Here is a 19,359-nt window from a genome sequence, read left to right on the forward strand (position 1 = left end):
CCTGTTCCCCCTGCCCCTTTCCCTTGCTTCTTCAGCATACCACTGTGCTCCTCTCGCCTCTTTGTTTCTACTTCTCTGGGTTTGGGGTTTTCCTCCCCACCCTTTTCGAGAGCCAGGCCTGAGATCCTGAACAGGTCTCCTGCCTGGCCCTCCCTAAGGACCGCAGCTACCCCCACCCACTGGAACCCGGTGGTACTGGCTTTGGGGATGCCCTAATGAAGGAGGAGAGCCCTCCATGCCTTCCCTAATTTCTCACCACCTCAGCAGCTGAATCGTACACTGGGACCTTCCCCCCAGCTACAATTACCGGAGAGCAGAGGAGAGAGCACAGCCAGTGCCCAGGAAAGTCCGGTGGGGAATGCAGTCGCCCCAGGTTTCTTCTGGCTGGACGAGCTGATCGCCTCATCTGCACTTACGTGGCGAGAGCTATGGGGCAGCACTGCACCTTTATTCATGCAGCACCCAGCTCAGCAATGAGCATCCCGACATTTAGACATGCTACTACGCTGTTACGAAGTTGGGTGTGACAGTAAGCACAATTACTTATTCCTCCGTGTGCCATTTAAGAGGCTTACTTCCAAGAGACAGGCATTCTCCTGCTATCCATGTGAAGGCTTTGGAAAGGGGGAAAGGGAATCTTGGAGTATTTGCCTTCACCCCAAAATCCAGTTTTACAAAGCATGAAAAAATATTGTTCTGCACACCAAGGTGCAATAGGGTCTCTCCTCTGTTTTGGGAATAGATATGGAAATTAGTTATCCTGGTTGCTCTGCACAGCGGTATGGGATACTGTGCGCCCAGAGACACAGCCCTTGATTTACAGCTGTCAGCTATGGAAAACCAGAATGTCAATGTTTAAACTGCTTTCTCAAACTCTGCTATTCTACTTTTTTCCTGCTAGAAATTCAGCAGCTTGCAGCCTTGGAGGATACACCCAACACTTCTGCGTACCCAGGGACTAAGATCGCCTTCACTCCTACCGCTTCCTGACGGGCCGTCTTTTACCAGGAAAGGAAGCAACTGTAATTGAGCATGGCAGCAATCCATGTTTCTCCATGTAATCTTAGCAGCAGAAGAAATGGTTTCCTGCAGCTCCCACAAGCAAGCTGGGCCCAGGCCCCCCCACACCGAGGCCGCCCGTCCAGCCTGCCCGTGCTTGCCCCGCAAACCCTCGCTTCTGCAGGGACCGGGTGCCCACCGCTGGCACAGGCGCAGAGGGGTTCCCAGTCTTTGGTGGCGTTAATAAGCTAGCTTAAATAGACACCCCGCATTCAAACAAACAATGTAAAACCAGAAAGACTGACTCTGCCCTGAAGCACTTCAGTGAAACCTCTAGCAGAGGTACGGCACTATTAACACCCACTCTCAACCACTGCAGGTAGCATACAGATGAACTAAAAATAAAGCTGCTCGTGCAAAACTTCATGGCGCTGGGCTCAGGTTTTTTTTAGCGCCTTAACTAAGCATCTTGAAGTCTCTTTGGAGAGTGTTTTATTTAGGAGTAGTAATGCACAGTTATCAGGGGGTTTCTGTTCATTTAATTAAGCTGAATACAATTACACTCTAGTGGGTCTTAAAAATGCAAGAATCTATTTAAATATTATTTAGATGCGTATCTTTTAACTACCACAGACTGCACAGGGCTTCATGTTTATATCAATTAGGGATATCAACCTAGCAATAAGAACTCTATCTCTTGCCAGTTTATAATCCTTTCTACTCTGGGATCTCGCCTTTTATTTGCTCATTTCTCTTTATCTGTGTACAGTGAAGATGGGCTTTTTGCGTTCCTGTGTGCTCATATTGCTTCATCATTGCCAAAGTGCTTTCTAATTAGGCTAAATAGGCCTCTTACCCAAATAAAAGAGAAATATTTCTGCTTACCTACAGAGCAAATCCTACAGAGTCTGGGCTTGAATAACTGTGTGGTTGCTGTATCTCCCAGGTGTTTCAAGCACGTATTTCTCTGAAGGGGCAACATGCAATTTATTACTTACAGGAGCTCCCCAATAAGCCGGATGCTATGTGCTTGTTCCAAGGAAGCGCTTAAGCCCATGGGTGCCACCAGTCCAGTGGCTCTGCCCGCTGATAATAGATGTTGCTTTTACTGGAGACTGAATGCATTACTCAAGTGTTGCACATCAGAGAGATGCACCTCGAACTGAAGCATGAAACAATTTGAAGAGCCCCACAGAGCTAAAGAGATCATAAAAAGCAGAAGCTGGCAGAACCCCAGTGTCAACACAGCTCACAAAAAATTGTGTGTCTCTACAAAACCCAGGAGCTGGTTCTGACCGACCCAAGGCCCTGAACCACAGGTCAAAAGACAACAACTGTAGATAAAGACACTTGGACTTGGAGGGTAAGCTAAGTTCTCACTTGAGCAACTTCTCTATGCATAGCAACTTGAACATCAAAAGGAGAGCATCCCGCTAACCAACCATTTGTCAGGAGAGCTGTCATGCCATAGACAAACATCTCACCTAGCTGTAAAAGTGACTGTAACATGAGAAGAAAGTCTCAGATGGAAGGAGTTTCCTCACAAACTCTGCTTGTGAGATGAAAGAAGAGACTGCAGTCTCAGGAAACATCAAAACACGAACCTGCAAGAGCAGCAGGACAACCTACGTACCAGGACACATCTGAAGAACCACAAAAACAGCAGGGAGCTCCCTGAGCAAAAGGAAGATGTTACACCATTTTTCACAGTATGCACTATTATCGGTTTCAAATCAAAGGATGTACAGTAAAAAAGCTGCCTCATGCATAAAGAATCAGGACTTGAAGGGAAACAAAGATTTTACTACATGACTCTCTCAAGGAGAAAGGAGAATCACGTTTTCAGATGTGGAGATCTCTTCAAAGCTTGAGAGGTACAACCCGAAACGCAAAGGCTGGTTCAGAACGAGTTACCTGTGAACGGGGAGTCAGGGCATCAGACTGTCTCTAGCAAAACAGTAAATCGCACTTTCATCCTCAGCCTGTTTTAGCTAACCAGCCCTCTGCTACAAATTACCCCTTCGAAGCATCTACTGGCAATACCTGAATGGCATACTTTCCCATGACTCATATGCACATCAACAGTTACCCACCTATAGTCTGTATTTGTCTTTAAGCAAAAACAAAACAAGGTGCAACCAACGAGACACAAAGGCTTACTTTGCCCTCTGATATCCCTACTCAGTGCCTAAAGTGAGCCCTGTCATTTCCGAAGGAGGCTTAGATCTCCATTATTTTCTTCCCATGTGCTCCCAGCCCGTCCACACCATTCGGCCACCTCCTCTGGGCCTCCCCAAAGCCAGCCTGCGGTCTGACCTTCCCCTGCCAAGGTCCCGGTGCGTGCTCTAGCCATTTCCTGCCATGAAGGCGGCAATTCTTCCTTTCACATGATCCTCCTAAATCCCTCTTCCTAACAGTTGCAAGGGACTTCTCGGCTGCGACTCTTTTCACTTTTCTAGCCACAGAAAAACAATTCTTGATACGGAGTCACTGTACCTCCATCCTTTGTCATCCTCCGTTTCCTCTTTATATGAGAGGTATTTTCCTAAGAGAGGCATGAGTCTGCAGAAAAAAAACTCATTGCTTTTTTTTTAAATGTTTTTTTTAAACTGCTCAAACCCACACAGCAACAGATCTACCTAATAAAGGCAGAAGGGCCAGAAAGGAGCTAACGTACCTTTTTACCCCCTTCCCCTCTCTTTTTCATGGCAGTTTACAAAATAACTATCTATCTGTAAGCATTTTGCAGTAGTTGTAATTAGGTTTGGCAAACGAAAAATGAAAATTTGTACAATCTTTTGTATTCTAAGTATATTTGAGACGAGGATTAAAAACCACAAGTAACTTGGCAAAGATTACTTGAACAAACTACCGTTCCGTCAGAGAGAAAAAGCAACATTGAGAACACCTACCTCTTTCTTTTCTCTCAATTTTGGTAACTAGGAACTCAACCTCCACACTGACCAAACCCAATGATACTCATCATGACTAGGTCTGTTACAAGGATATGCAGAAGCATCTCTTTCCCTTCTCATTTATGCATGAACACACACCATATGTAGTATGAAGCTATTCTTCATCGTCATGCCAATATTTTGATTAAGTCCTTGACCTTATGTTCCCTGTTGATTTCCTGAGTTTAGATAGCTATCATGCAAAGCTTAGGTTTTACAAAGTTTATCCATCTGCACATATATACTCACTCCCGGATACAAAATCTAAACAATACATTGCTGGATCTGGGCTGAGCAAGAAACAATATACCTCACTGAGCCAACACGTCCCAGTATCCCTTCAATTCGGTACACAACAGAACACACCACCACAGTGGAGATGGATGACACAGGATTAGACCTCAGTTCACGCTTCATTGCAAAACGCTCAGAATAAAGGTAGCTGTAATTAAAAAGGAAAACAGAATTTTTAAGGACTGACAACCATTTTGCACTACCTACAACAGAGCAGTCTCCACTGATGAAACAAGAAATAAAATAGACCTTTCCCCCAAACCTCTCTGAACAATGAACGGGACACATCATCACAAAATAAAATGTAACGAAAAATATGCATCTTTCAATTTTTAATTGTACAGTGCACAGCAAGCAAGGTGTGAACTTCCACATACAAGCTGGAACACTGACAGAGAAATTTGGATAATTAAGAAGAGACACTGGGAATTTGCCATTTTCCTCTATAAGGAAAACACGACCTCAGGGAAACTTGAGAGAACTATGGTATGTAAAAACACAGAGAAAAACGTCCAAAGAATTTGCCATGTACGAAGATTCACAACATGCCCCGCCAGCAGGAAATCTGCCTTTACTCAGCCCTTTTTCTCCAGTGAAATGAAAAGAGACAGACCTAAGGAAACACGTCCAGTGGGGGAAGAGAGAGATGCCTGCTATTGCAGCCACACCAGTCTCCAGCCGGTACCTTTACTGTGGTACCTGGAGCTGCAGTACCTGGAGCTACCTCTGCTGTCAACAATTTTCACGATATAAGCAGCCTGCGCACAGCCTGCTCTTACTTCCACCAAAATCAGTGGCAAATCGCAAGTGACCTCAGGGAAAGCAGGAACACAAACAGCTTCTGTGGTGCAGATCCCCCACTGCTTGCCGTGCTGAAAAAAAACCCCAACATTTATATGGCAGAGATACAGCAAAAAGCAAATACCTGTTCTGAGCCTACTTAGTCCTCAGTCTGACATGAAGCATCATGTAAACCCAACGAAGAACAGGTCAGAAACTGGCCAACATGGCTTAGTGCCACAGGCACTAGCATCCCTGCTCCACTGCCCATCAACTGCTGTATTTTGTGGTATCCCCAATGCGACAGCTGACCAAGAGCTTTTGATTGCTTGCTCAACTAGAAATTTCCTCACCTTAGCAGTTTTTTTGGTTTTGAAATACAGTATCTTTATTAGTCCTCTGCTAAATGTTGCACGTGGAAATCTGTTCTCCCCCACTTTTGTATAAAACATGACATATTCCCACAACACACTCTGAAGCATCAAGTTTTTGAAGCATAAGCATATAGTCATCTTGAAGATGGAAACTTGAAGACAGAAACCACGACTAACATACAACGTGCAGTCTGTCCCCACCTTTTCCCATTTTACAATGGTTATTTATGAGTTCTAAGGTGGGAAAGCAGCCTAATAATGGAGTGGAAATCACAACCTGCAAGTTGTGGTACATATTATGTATGAATACAAATACACTTTGCTATAAAACAGGATTTTTCTTATTTTCATCCTCACAGAGTATACGTTTCAGTTTAAATGCAAATCATTTATCATCAGCTTTCACAGCTACTGCACTAAGCTGGCCAACCACTGAAAGCTCCAAGTATTAAAGAATATTCTGTATAATTGAAGGCTATGTTTAAGTCTATGCAGTGATATTGATAACAATATGAAATATGTCTAACAGGGATGGTGAAAAGAGATGAGCTTCAAATTAGCAGTAGAAAATAAGTATCTTCAATTTGCACTCCATCCCTAGGATTCCACAAGAATTTCTGGTGCAAAAAACCCTTTCAGCTGAGTTGGAATACAAGGGAAGCTCCTGCTGGAAGACTGCAAGCCCAAAATTCGAAGAGGATGAATGTGTTTCAGAACTGTAACAGATACAGATAAATGGAGATAACCAACATAGACAGAACACAAACATCCAAACATCTCCCCAGTTGTAAGCGCATAAAAAACACAGATTCTATAGCAATGACATATCACTTCTAGAGGTATATATTGTGACTGGTAAGATATTATTCAGGCAAGCAAAATACGTTAAAAGCCTAAAATGCCTTTTTCCTGAAGTGCAATGTAATGCTATGCAATCAGCCCTAGCACGTGTTTCACCCAAGCTCCAGCTGTGGATGTACACTCACTGAAAGAACTTGTAACAGTGCCACCGTGGTGCAATGAGCTCTCATGATAAGTGCTCTCAAATCCACTTTTTCTTCCACCGAGTTAGACTGGGGTTACAGTCGAGCAGAGAGCGAGCTCTGCACGGCAGGGTCAACTTGGTGCTGGCACTGAAAGGACCAGGAGGCTCAACTCATCTGAACTTGCGAAGGAATGACAAAAGTTGCTTTTTCCTTTCTTGTTGAAAACCTATGGGCCACACACAGCTCCCGTATAAATAAACTTTGTGCCTTAGGCTCATGAAGTTTTTATGTAAACAGGGCAGAAATCAGACCCTTTACCTTTTGTTCTTTTCTTCATCTTTTGTTTCCATCATACCTATCAGCACTGCACAAAGCATCTTCAGTTGCAAGCGAGAGGGTTAGGAGCGTCCCGCAACCAAGAGATTGCTCATCTACTCTCGATTTAGTATTGTAACAAGCGTGGTACTGTTTTCACTGCCATCTATTGACTCTCGTCATGCTTGCTGCAAAGCTTTCAAAGTATTGCCTTTTATTGTTGTATTAAATAGTTACCTAATCTCCTTTACACACACACTCCCACACATGGAGAATATACTGAAGGTGGAGAACACTGTGATATAAAATTTTAGTATGCTGTTACCAAAGAGCAAAAAGCACTGTATATCGTCATAAATACAGTGACAATAATGAAACAGAAAAGGATGTATTTATATTCCTGATAATTATATTACCATGCTTGTAAGCTTCAATGTGTGTTTACCCATGCACATAAGAACAATCATATTTTTCCCATCTGGAGGCCTGATCGTGTAATCTGATCCCAATAGCATATCCCTGTGTTCATGCAGGGCAACAGGGAAGTCAAATCAGCAAAATCTAATGGGCTTGTAGCAGAGCAGACCTGCAACAGCGCTCCAACCAGATCGCACTCGGATTGCAACAGGGGTATTAGGAACCAGTTCTCCAATTTATCGTATGACTTTCCATAAAAAAAAGCCTGAAAGTGATATTTATAAATCATTGTCGTATTATATTCTTGAGCTTGTCCATCTAATTTTCCAGTTATACCCTGCTTAAAACTGTTTTCCAGATAGGTTATACAATCCCCAGTCTCAATTTCAAACTCTTCATAGGAAATGTGCCTCCAAAACTAGTACGTAACTCAAAAATGCTTATCCAGGTGTCATTAAAACTTAAACCATTAAGTATTTTATTATACTAATCTTAGTTCAAATAAAAATAATACATTATAACTTTGTGCTTCAAAACATGGCAGTAGACAAGAAAGGTCTGCTATTGCCGTAAGTCAGGAAAAATGTTCCCCACACCTCAAGAAGATCAAAGCAGAGCCGGCGTGCCCACACCTGACCCACACCACAGCTACTGCACTGCTCCTTTTATTTTTAGTCATTTTCCATAATGGAAATCTGTGTTGTGAACTCCTGGGTTTGAACGTGTTTCAGTGAACGACATAGTAATTTCTTCCTGCCTGTGGGACAGTTAAGTCTCTTGATGACAGTGAGAAACACAAGCCCTTAATATCTCTTTATCTAATCACACAACGTGTCTACATACTTCTTTAATAGAGAATATGCTTTTACAGTAGAAACTTAATTTTCACAGATTTGCACATATTAAACCCAGTTCCTTGGTTTTGTTAATTTCCTCACGAAAAACCTGGAATCCAAATTCTTGCAAAGCCACCTCAGCATTCCCGCGGTCACAACCACCACCTTCCTCCTCCTCCTTCCACCACCGACAATGGCAAGAGACAAAGCGGCAGGTTCATTAGTCATCGCCTGCCTCACGCAATCGCAAAGAGGAAAACTATTAGCAGCACTTTATGTTAAAACAGGTATTGTGACAAATCATTTTGTAATGACCCAGCAAAGTAATTCTTATTCATCCTGTGTTACCGAACCTCCTAAAGTGCAAGCACAACGTGTGCTGTACAACCATGAATGCCGTGACAATGGGGTAAGTGGAAAAGGAGAAAGCCTGTGCTGCTGCATGAAGGAAAAGCTACAACCAGAGACTCCAAATGACAGAGGGAGGCCCGGGAAGGCAGCAGGGCTGGGTGCACTGGCATCCTCTCCTCCACCATGCCACTTCTGGAGGGAAAAAAGTCCTGAAGGAGCTGAGCCCAGGGCCAAAGCTGGAGCAGTTCAAGCGGAGTCTGGAAGGAGAGGGAAGTCCTTTCTCCCCGCTGACTCAAACTCCCTTGCCCCGGGCACTGCCCGTTTCGTCCGTCCCTCGGCGTCCGGCAGTGACCCCGCTCTGCTGTGCCCCAGTCCCGCCGCTCAGCTCACGCAGCTTCACCTCTCTGCCCCTCTGTTTGCACAGCGTCTGGTGCAATCAGCACTAATTTACACTGATTTCTAGACAGCATCAGAATAAGTTAGACTAATCATTATCTAGTTCTGTAAAATGTCATTTGCTCTGAGATACATTAAAAATAAGAGTTTTTCACCTGACTATATAAAATGGTAACCAGCATGTGTAACACAATACAGTGCATTCCACGTAATAAAATTCCTTTAAGTGCTCATTGTCCTGCATGTGCAACACTTTTTCATTTTCCAGACCAATTTTCACATTTTCTTTCTGTTTAGAGACTGCCATTTTTTCATATCCACAAAAGGAAGGAAGCATCATTACAGGTAAATTCTGGCAACCTGGTATTCCACTGCTCTTAAAAGACAGAGAGAGCTTGGTTGATTGACTTTCAAAAATATGAGGAAGAAGAGTGTTTCCAAATATTGATAAGGGAGCCAGTATACACAGCAAACCAGAAACACACTGGAAAATAAAATTTTATCACCAAGATTCAAGTTTACCTTAAATGTATAGTTATTCTCTAGTAAACAGCAGTTCATAGCAGACAAAGAACAGGTATATAAAAATCTTCCCTACTTTTTCCTCTGTAATTCAAAGGCCAGGGAAACCCAGAGTTTGCTTTCAAGAAAGAATGAAGAGGGCACCAGAACCAAAACCTCTTATCATTCCTGACTGTGCAGGGTCTTGTGGGGACTAAACTCTCTGATAGAGACATCTGTTTTATGTGACCTGACGTGCAAGAAAAAGCCAAGACCAAAGGTTATCTCTATGAGCTGTCTTTCTTCATAAGGGATTAGCGTTGCTAGGCGTAACATTGCATGGAGACGAGAGGCGAAGAAGATGCAACAGGTTAAGTTTCAAACGTAAAATTGAATCCAACACCTAAACTGACAGTCAGTCACCCTCCATTCCGATTTCTTTATTTGAAAGCAAAATATACTCCACAGTTTTGTAAAAGAGAAAAACCAATACCTGCTAGTTTGAAAAGCAAAGGCCAGGCCTTCTGGGTTTATCCTTACTGTTGCAGCTGGGATATGCTTTAAAAATGCGCTCCCAAGTAGAAGTCAGAACAAAAATGTTTTGAATCAGAATGTTCCAAAGTGCTTTTTGAGCTAATTGCACTGTGCCACAGCCATTTTGCCGACACGTCAATAAAAATCAGAAAAAAAGAGTATATTGCATTTTCAAAAGCACATTCTACCTGGAGCAGCTCCTCGGCTGCCTGCACCTTTCTGCAGAGCCGTGCTGAGTGCCGATCGCTTCAGCTGGAGTGGCCTCTCAGTACCAAGCAGACACAAGAGAAACGGGAGTCACCCCAACGAGACACTGGGAGAGCAATGGAGTAGAGAGATTTCCACTGGAGGTCACGGCAAACTAACGAGGGTTTAAGGAAGAGCAATCCTGGGAGAAATCTGCAGCTGGTGTGAGCTGCCACAACTCCTCCTGGCAGTCCTCCGACTGCTTTTATCGGTCAGGGATCTACTTCCCTGATCTCTCCAGATATCCAGGCTCCCTGGCTTAGCATCAAATTCCTCTCCCCCAAGTATGTTAGTCAGTATGTAATTACATGTTATCACAGTAGTATTATCAGCTGGCGTCTTTCTTTCTTTCGGTTTGTTTCTTTATTACTTTGATAAGAAATTCAAATAGTCACTGAAACACGGAGAGCAAGATAGATTACATATGTAAATATCAGGGCTCCCAGTACAAACCCAAGTGAGCTTTATTGTCCTCAAAATACTCTGTTCTCTTTAGCTAACAGCAGATGGTAGGAAAGAACTGGTTTTCTCTTAGCATGACTGCAAAATATTATCAAAAAATAAAGTATTCTCTTTTTTTTCAGCTCTTGTAATTGATTCAATAGTTTGAAACAAGAAACTAGCTATCACTTTGAAATAAAAAGCTGGAAAGACTTCTAATTTCATTGCATCTCTTGCAAGTTCCTCTGTATCTTTTGCATCTTGGCCATTGAAGACAAAAGCTCCTCACAAATCGACGTTTTCTTCAGCGAAATCCCTGCTCTATCAAAACTGATCACAGTTTTGCCAGTGATTTCATTTAATGTCAGGATTTGACCCAGATACCTGTTCCAGCTACGCTATGCAAGAAGGAAGAACATCCCATAAACAAGACAGACACTGGAATGTCTTCACTGTACTAAGGTCAATAGCCCATGTTTTGAAAGCACATCTTTGAAAGAATAAAGTTCATGATTTTCACTTCATATTACGATTTGTTCTCAGATCTGATCACATACAAACCTTCAAACTCTTAGCAACAAAGAGTTTGCTATCACCACATCAATACATGATTCTATGCCAAAAATATCCCTTTTTATGGTGTTGAGTTTTGGGGATGCAGAGAACTTCTGTATTACTACTCATGATCCACCTACTGCAATCTCTCTCTAAAACCTTAATACACTTCCACCATGCATTGTTACTTTGAGACACTGCAAATTATAATTAACCAGTACATTCCAACATGTGCTTGCTACAGACTAAGCAAAAGCTTTTAAGTATAATTATGTTATCTAGTGAGCTCCATTAACAGCACAAATAGCTTTGAGGTGCTTTTACCATAGCTGCACCTATGGAATATTTCATTAGAATAAGTGCAAAAGGGAAAAGTCACATTTACTTCAACAAAATCCCAGTACAGCTGCAAGTACACTCAATATTTGTCAAGTATAGAGAGAGTTATTATATGACTTCAAAGTCCATAAAATATGCTGGTTACAAGCAGCACTTGAAAAGTATTTGCTTCCCCTCCGGACCTGGGATCTGCTATCACAGGTTCCTGCTAATGAGGTCCTATTTTAAGGAACCTAACTAACTGTACACAAACAATGAAATATATCTATCCACTGAGTGAGAGGGGCTCAATTTGTATTTTAAGTAACTGCAGTACTGAATACCAGCTGGGCTGACTTCCACGGCCTCTCCTCCTAAACCTGCACCTAGAAGAGACACCACCACGGCCACCACCATGCCCGCAAGGCTTCCAGCAGGGCCAGTGGAAGGAAGGTGACACCTTCCCTTCCCCACTGCTGCAATTCCTTAGTACAAGGAGGACAGAATCAGGCATTTCACCATTTTTATGAAGAACACCTTTTTCACCGTAAGAACAGCGAAGTGGTGGAACAGGCTGCACGGAGAGGTTGTGCAGTTTCTGTCCCTGGAGGTTTTCAAGACCCAACTGGATAAAGCCCCAAGCAACCTCACCTGGCCTCAGAGCTCTCCCTGCTTCAGCTCAAGGTCGGGCTAGATGCCGCCTGAGGTCCTTTCTAACCTGCATCATCCTACGATCATTGCTTAAGAATGCAATTTTCTCTCTCTCATTCGATCAACAAACTTTTGATGATCACCTTCTTTCTTCATTTCCTTCTAGTTTTCCCCTCCCAACATCCTGGCTCTTCTCTCCTGCCTCTTCCCCCCTGCTAGTGCATTCCTTGGTAGCTTTCAAGCTGTTGCAGGGTCAACCTAGCCAGCCTATCACTGCACCAAGTTCTTGATTCATAGAGCCATTCCCAGTGAATCACTCCAGTGTCTACCTCTGTGCTCCCTAAACATTTTGGATCATGATTACTGTAAGTCCCAGGAATTTAAGACCCATACCCTCACTTAATTGACAACACAAAAGAAGTAAGCCAGCTACGCAGGCCACTGTTGTGGCCTCATGGACCATGACCAACCATCTGCAGACTTCCGTCTGGAAGCCACAAATCTAGTTTACTGTTTGCCTTTCGCAGCACAGGTTTGAAAGGGACAAAGCTCTACCACAAAGACGAGCAGTGAAAAAGTCTGGAACTACCTCTTCCTTGCCTTCAGAAAAGGACAGAGCACTAAATAAGTTTATATTCAGTTCACATTAAGACATATTAAAACAGATAAGTTATTATTTGAGATCCAACACAAGGGTATCTTTTCATATTTGTAAGTGTGTTGCAACACAAAACACTGCAGTAAGAAAAGATAATAGTTCTGCATGATGTTTGCAACCAATATAAACCAGCAACTTCATAGTTACAAGATGATTCCTTCCCGTAAAGCAGACCAACTCTAAGATAAATGACTTTAGCTTAGTTTTATTAGAAGACAGATAATAATTAAATAGCTCTGTTTTCCCAGGAAGGAAACTAGCTTGTACAGCCAGAAGAAACCTATTCAAATTATTAGTTGTGTGAGAATCAGATCTTTTTCTGCACTGAGCTCCAGTATGGTAGGCTGTTGGTTTCGCCTCCTCAAACACTCCTTCCCAGGCATCCAATAGCACTTTGCTCTTACTAAATGCAGTACTGAAACCTGCCAGAAAAAGAGAGAAAGAGACTGTTCATAAAGTACCAACTGTGTGCTCCCTACAAACTGGCAGAACTGACTCTGCTTGCATTCTTAGATTAAAATCATTAACAGTGAAAGAGTGTACGCAGCCGGGTGCTATGAAACTGAATGCCATATCAACAGAGAATTTCTATGAAGAAAAGGAATGAAGCAGGTTTTTTAATCTTATTCAGAATATTAACAATAAAGTCCAGGTGGAAAGAAAACTGCAGCATAAAATGCTAATTAAATTCTCTGTTCAATCCTATAACGCTTCTGAATTAGATCCTACAGGTTTACCTTTCATTACGTTCCACTCAGTTTTCCAAAAGGTATTTCTCATAATATTCTTTAGTTTCTGTTGGTTAAATGTTAACAACAAAAATTAATACGCATCAAGCCTATTCATTTGCTTTTAAAATGAATAAACAGGCACTCCACTGTTGATTACCACATTCCTGTATCACTGGAAAACTGCCAGCTCCAGTACGTATATAACATTAGTGTTTGGTTTTTTGCTGAGTGGCAGTCCTCTGCGGTAATTATCATCTTGCACCCAAAGTAAATATTATTCTCTCGCTGAAGCAGAAATAAAGAATTGACTCTTCCTGTATTTTTACTGTTTGCCATCCAGTCCGTCCTGTCGGTACGCTACGTGCCCTCTGAAAAATAATTCCCTGAGCCCTTGTTACTGGGGCCATCTCTTTTGTTTGTAACCAGTGAATTAGGAGGATTAGTCCCTCCCCAGAAGATCACCAGCGCAGAAACTCCACGGGCCGTAACCGAGCAACTCGTTTCCAAAAAACTACCGGCAACAAGAGCTCCAAAACCGGCACCCGGGAGTGCAACAGCGCGCCGGTCAGCGCTGCCGGCCGGAGCCCCCGGGCACAAGGGGCCCACAGGCAGGCAGTGCCCCGCGGCTGCGACCCCCACGCGCGAGGCGTCACCCCAGCCTGGCGCGGGGACGCCGGAACACGTGCGTGGAATGTAAAGGCGGCAACAAACCAGCCTTTCGCCCGAATTTAACCGAATCCGCCAGCACGCCGGAGCAACAGGAAACAATGCGCCCATTGATGGGCCCGAACAAGCGCTTCTGGGCGTGTAAACAGACGCAGGGTCCGCTCTGCTCCGGGGAACGGCCCCGAAAGCGGCGCAGCGGCGCCCAGCGCTGCACCTCCGCCCCTCCTGCCTGACAGCGCGGGAGGCTTTGCTCCAGAACCGCCAGTGAAGCGGCCGCTGATACAACGCTCGGGTTTGCCCACGGAAGAGGTCTTCCTGGGACGTACGAGCCCGCATGGCGAGGCCACTCTCCCACTCGGGGAAACTCCGCAGCAGGTGCCGGGGAGACCTGGCGAGGGCTTCGCCGCCCGTGACCCCCGCGATGGGGGGAGCGGCGCTCCGCAGCCCACCCCCGTCCCACGGCAGGCTCCCCCCGAGCCCCATGCCGCCCCGGCCCCACTCACCAGGATACCCATCACGTCGGCCCACAGCTGGGCAAACGCCTCCGACGTGCCACTCTCCGCCGGGGCGGCGGGGCCGCCCGCCCGCTCCCCCTCCATGCCCCGGCCCGGCCGCCGGATCAGCGCCGGCTCCCCGCCGCCGCCGGCCCGCCCCGCCCCGCCATGCCTCCCCCGCCCCGCTCCCGGCCCGGCCCGCCCCTGCCACCGCCCCTCAAACTTTCGGCCCCGCGACACGGCAGCCGGCGGCGCGGCGGTGCCACTGCGGCGCGGCGGGGGCGCCCACCCGGCTGCGGGGCGGTGGCAAAGCCCCTCCTCCTCCTGCCGCCGCCGCCGGCCGGCCCCGCACCCCCCGCCTGCCTGTGGGCTCGCCCGCCGCACGTGGCCGCCCCGGGGCGGCAACAAAGGGCCCCAGCGCCGCCCCGGCGGGTCCCGGCCCGGTCCGGCCCGCGGCGGCTTCCCCCACCCCAAAAGCCGAGAGCTGCGGCCGGGGCTGGGCCCGCGGGGGACGTGCGGTCGCCGGGGGAGGGCTTGTTGCTGACCGGGCTCCCCCCGTGCCGGCGCCTCACCTGACTGCCGAGAGCTCCGGCGGCAGCCAACAGCCTTTTCTTCCCGGCAAGAGAAGAGGCGCCCAGTGAATTCAAATTTTTAGTTTAAGTACCGGGACCGCGTCATTCTCCTGAGGAGAGGAGAGATCCGTCACCAATCGCATCATAAAAGGCAAAGCTCTCCTTGGGGAAGCACTGTGCAAACGCTGCCCCCATCTATACCTCCTGCTTGCCATTACTTCCCTTCCCCCCCATATTATAATGAAATTAAATGATCACTAATTACAGACAGCAGTAGGGATGCTCCTGCATCCTTCCTAGGAAACAGGTGGGTGCCCATGCACACGCACTGGAGCACGCTTCTTGGGCAGGTATATTAAGTACGGATGGCCAAACCCCGCTGCCCACGGGATGGAAGGAGCAGGAGAGGTCAGCGGGAGCCAGGGCAGCAGGACGAGCCCAAGGGATGCGGTGCTTCTCCTGGCCTGCCCACCACCTCACACCTCGCTCCCGGCTTCTGCTGGGATTAGCAGCAAGGAAATCCTTTACTCTTGGTGCTCATCCCTAAGCTTTGAAATGCTTAACTGTGTCTTGAAAAGCTACTGTTTCAGGCTGTTGCTTATTGGAAGCACCTGTCTGCGCCGGGCAGGGGGAAAGGTGATGTGTTTAATGGATATGCAGCTGTCATGCACTGGCCAAGTATTTTAAGAGCTCACATCTTTGAGCAGTTGTAGTTTCTCCAGCATCCCATCAGCCTCGCTTGCTGCCAGGCTGGATATTGCTTGCCCTGCCCCACCCAAACGCAACCCAGGGCCTGGCCTGGCACCGGGGCTCCCTCTCTGCGCTCCCTGTTCAGCCCTCGGGTCTCCCAGCACCGGGCTCCTCCCAGCCCCGCCATCGGCCCCGCAGCTGACAAGGCACTGGCAGCCTGGGAGGACTGGAGCAACAAATGACACCATTTGCTAACAGGGCTAAAAATAGTTTCTGGAGAAAGCATAAAGCAGAAGCGGGGTGACTATGTGCTCCTCATCTTCCCTCCATGTTCCCACCGATGCTCTTTTTCTGTCCTCAAAGCTAAGATGGCTTATTTAACTTTGTAGGCTAGCACCAGAGAGAAAAGCTGATCAAAACGCTTCCTTTCTCAGCAACTGGTACGCAAAGAACGGAACGAAAATTTTCAAAGCACTGTATTGTTACAGCTATTGCTGTAGTGGTGAATGGCACACACAGAACAGACAAAAGGAGGTGGGAGGCACAGGTAGAAAAACTAAGACAATTATGCCAAAAGTGGTAAAGAAACCCCTGATGATGTAGAAACATGCACGTTTTTCTTGACCCTTCTTTAGGATGCACATGTAGGATACACACCATGTAATTCATCATATTATTGACTAGTAATGAGAAATAGAGAAAGGCCCAAACCAGGTATAAAATCTCTACTAATTGACCTTTGAATTGTATGTGACCATAAGCCTATGAAGTATGAGGATAAAGGCGTGCCAGTGAAGTCTCTCTGTACTCTGAGATGGCTTGCATAACTCAAAACTGGTTTAATTAGTCAGGGATAATTTAATTAGTGACCCTCTGAAATCCACGTTGAACCACTTACAATACTATTGCCAACCTACTTTCAAAACATCTGAAAAAGGCACACCGTCGATCTCAGGATTTAAATATGCTGGGCTCCTCTTGTAGATACTATTTCATGTACATCGTCTTTTTTATATTTTGGAGGCATATTTAAAAAAAAAACCCAGCAACACACAGTCTAAAAACCCCTCATTGTTCTGACTCGGGCAGCAACAGATTAAGATCAAATAGGTGCAAGGGGCAGCACTCCCACTTGCCTTGCCCCTCCCTGCCGATGGAGGTCATTGCTCCTGTGCAGCGATGACTACACTACTGACAGAAGCAGGTCCTTCTTATATCCGCACTTTTCAGCCTCGCAGTACAGGTAACAGAAACTAGATTATAAATTGTGGTGGTCCAAGAGCTGCTTCCTGAGGCATGATGTCATCCCTTTTGTGGAGGCAGCGACTTTCATCAGAGGAGCATGACGCATGGCCGCAGCAGTCTTCCCCTCAGCCAGTTGACTGTAATTTATCTGAGACACAGAGCCTTTGATTTTAAAAAAGGGGGACAAGGAAAAAAAGATCTTGCAAAATCACTTGACTCCAGGAGCAGTTGCTTCAAGAAACAAATTGACATGAGGGAATCGCAACAAATTCATGGCAGTTTACAATAGCTACCATCTTCTATGGTCTTGCAGTTATAGTATCTATTAATCTTCAGACATTCATAAGATTTCTCCAAGACATTCAATGACTGTGACATGCTAAAATATTCCCTGCTCTCCTTCCCACAGACAGAACCCCCCTCCTAGATATCACAGGGTTCCTCTATTTTAGTGATGCCAATGTCCTGCAGTAATAAATCCCAGGGGCATTTTACAAAAAAAACAGCTGCAACAAGAGTATTAGAGTTTTAGAACAAGCAGAATCTTGCAAGGGTTTTGAAGCCCAGCTATGACTGTAGTATTTGGTTTGTGTTACAACTGCTACTACAGAATTACAAATTAATTGCAATTTAGCATGTCACAATACAGGTTTTGTTTGCATTTTTATCTGTATTGTTGAGATGACAACTCAAGCGTCCACAAAAGACGGCGTTCTAGAAGCATGTTGTACTGGACCTCTGTAGGCAACTGGGAAGAAATAAATCTGGTCAATTTTCTGAGATTTTCGGGACATCTCACAGGAGCTCTGGCCAGGCGCTTAACATTTGGAAATCTTGGAAAATGGTCACTGTGCACCTACAGGGCGGCACTAGGCAGTGGGGCAGCGATCCTGATACGATTCCGCAGTGTGTCAGACTCACAGTGCACGGGGCTTGTGGTTGCTCTCTCATACGCCCCAGTGCACTCTGGATAGAAAGTCCCTCCACAGAGCAGCTACGAAGCTCCCCACGGTTGTTCTCTGGCAAATCTCTGCACAGGAGATGGAAACGATCAACACGTATGTGGTGAATCTAGTTTTGCCCAGTTACGGCGGATGCACTGTGCATGTGAGCGTATCCTCCTATCCTACCATCAGCTACATGTGGGCGTGCAGTTCATAAGAGTTTCCCACGTCTACACACCAGGCAGGATTAACCAACTTGGAGAGCACTCTTCTGTATTACCGAGAGATGGGCTTTCTTCTAGAGGGCTACTTGGAGCAGGATCCTAGCTCCAGGTTAAGGTGGCCATAGAGAAGCTCATCTTTCTCCTTTTTTTACTGAGGGTTTAGGGAGATTGCCTTCACCACGCCAAACTCTTTCTCCGTGAATACTTCTTCACAAGCACAAACCTCAAACGCAAACCTCTGAGTCATTAAGACAAAAGATGACAATCTTTCTGTCCCGAAGTAGTGCGTATCATCTCACCACAGTGTCACACAAAAGTGACACAATGGTTTCAACAAAGCATTCAATAGTGAAAAATTGAAATATGCATCAAGATAAACTGGAAAAGCTGACGCGTGCCATCAGAACCAGACTATCACAACTGCTGGCAACCACGTAAAAGGCATTTAATCCAAGAAATCTATACCACAAACAACCCTGAACACTTTGATATCAATTTTAAACTACATGCAAGAGGCTGGGAGAGATCTGGTTGCCGTGGAAAGTGGATCGTGCCCCACAGTGTAATGGACACCAAACTTCATGGGTTCCTGATAGATGACCTGAAGGAAATGGCTTCCTGCTCAGAGGCCTGGCAATTAACTCTGCGTGCGTGAACAAAACACATGAGGTTTCTCAACATCACTAACAACACCCTGCCCAGTATATCAAGTCTAAATTGGAACATCAAAGCTTCAGAGAAATAAATAAGCAAGCCATTGTATGCACAGAGTATAGGTGCAAGGGAAGGGAGAAATAAAAATTCCAGCTAGCCCCTACAGGTGACCTCCAAAAGCCCTAAAACTCTTAACACAAGCAAATTACAATGCAACACACTATTAGCAGTGATTGTACCTCCTTTCGGCTCTCTCCCTCTTTCCCCTTGGTGGAGGTCATCAAATTGAAACATGCGGAGTTTCATGTCATAGCCTTTGATTGGAACTGCAACCCTTATTGGTGGCAGGCTCCATCCCATCAACTTACCATGATCCATCTTGGAAGAATTTTAGCTCATTGTCCTCGCTACATTTTTTTGAAAGTCCTTCTAAAACATAATTTCATTTAATTCTCACCTGTTACTTCATTTTTAAAGTATTTTCCTTAAGAATTAATTTAAGTACAATTATTATTTCTGGTAGCAGGGTCCCT

General features: G+C 45.4%; 1 protein-coding gene across 1 annotated transcript in view; it reads right to left on the reverse strand.

Annotated features, from left to right (window-relative positions):
• The window catches only part of SASH1 (SAM and SH3 domain containing 1), a 126,763-nt gene extending 112,142 nt beyond the window's left edge, over positions 1–14,621 (reverse strand). The window contains exon 1 of the mRNA XM_075146207.1: positions 14,507–14,621. Coding sequence (XP_075002308.1) covers positions 14,507–14,602 — 96 coding nt within the window. The 5' untranslated portion in view covers positions 14,603–14,621. The remainder of the gene's footprint in view (positions 1–14,506) is intronic.
• Positions 14,622–19,359: the final 4,738 nt, after the last annotated feature.

The sequence above is a fragment of the Calonectris borealis genome, chromosome 3 (assembly GCF_964195595.1).
Source record: "Calonectris borealis chromosome 3, bCalBor7.hap1.2, whole genome shotgun sequence".
Taxonomy (NCBI): Eukaryota; Metazoa; Chordata; class Aves; order Procellariiformes; family Procellariidae; genus Calonectris; species Calonectris borealis.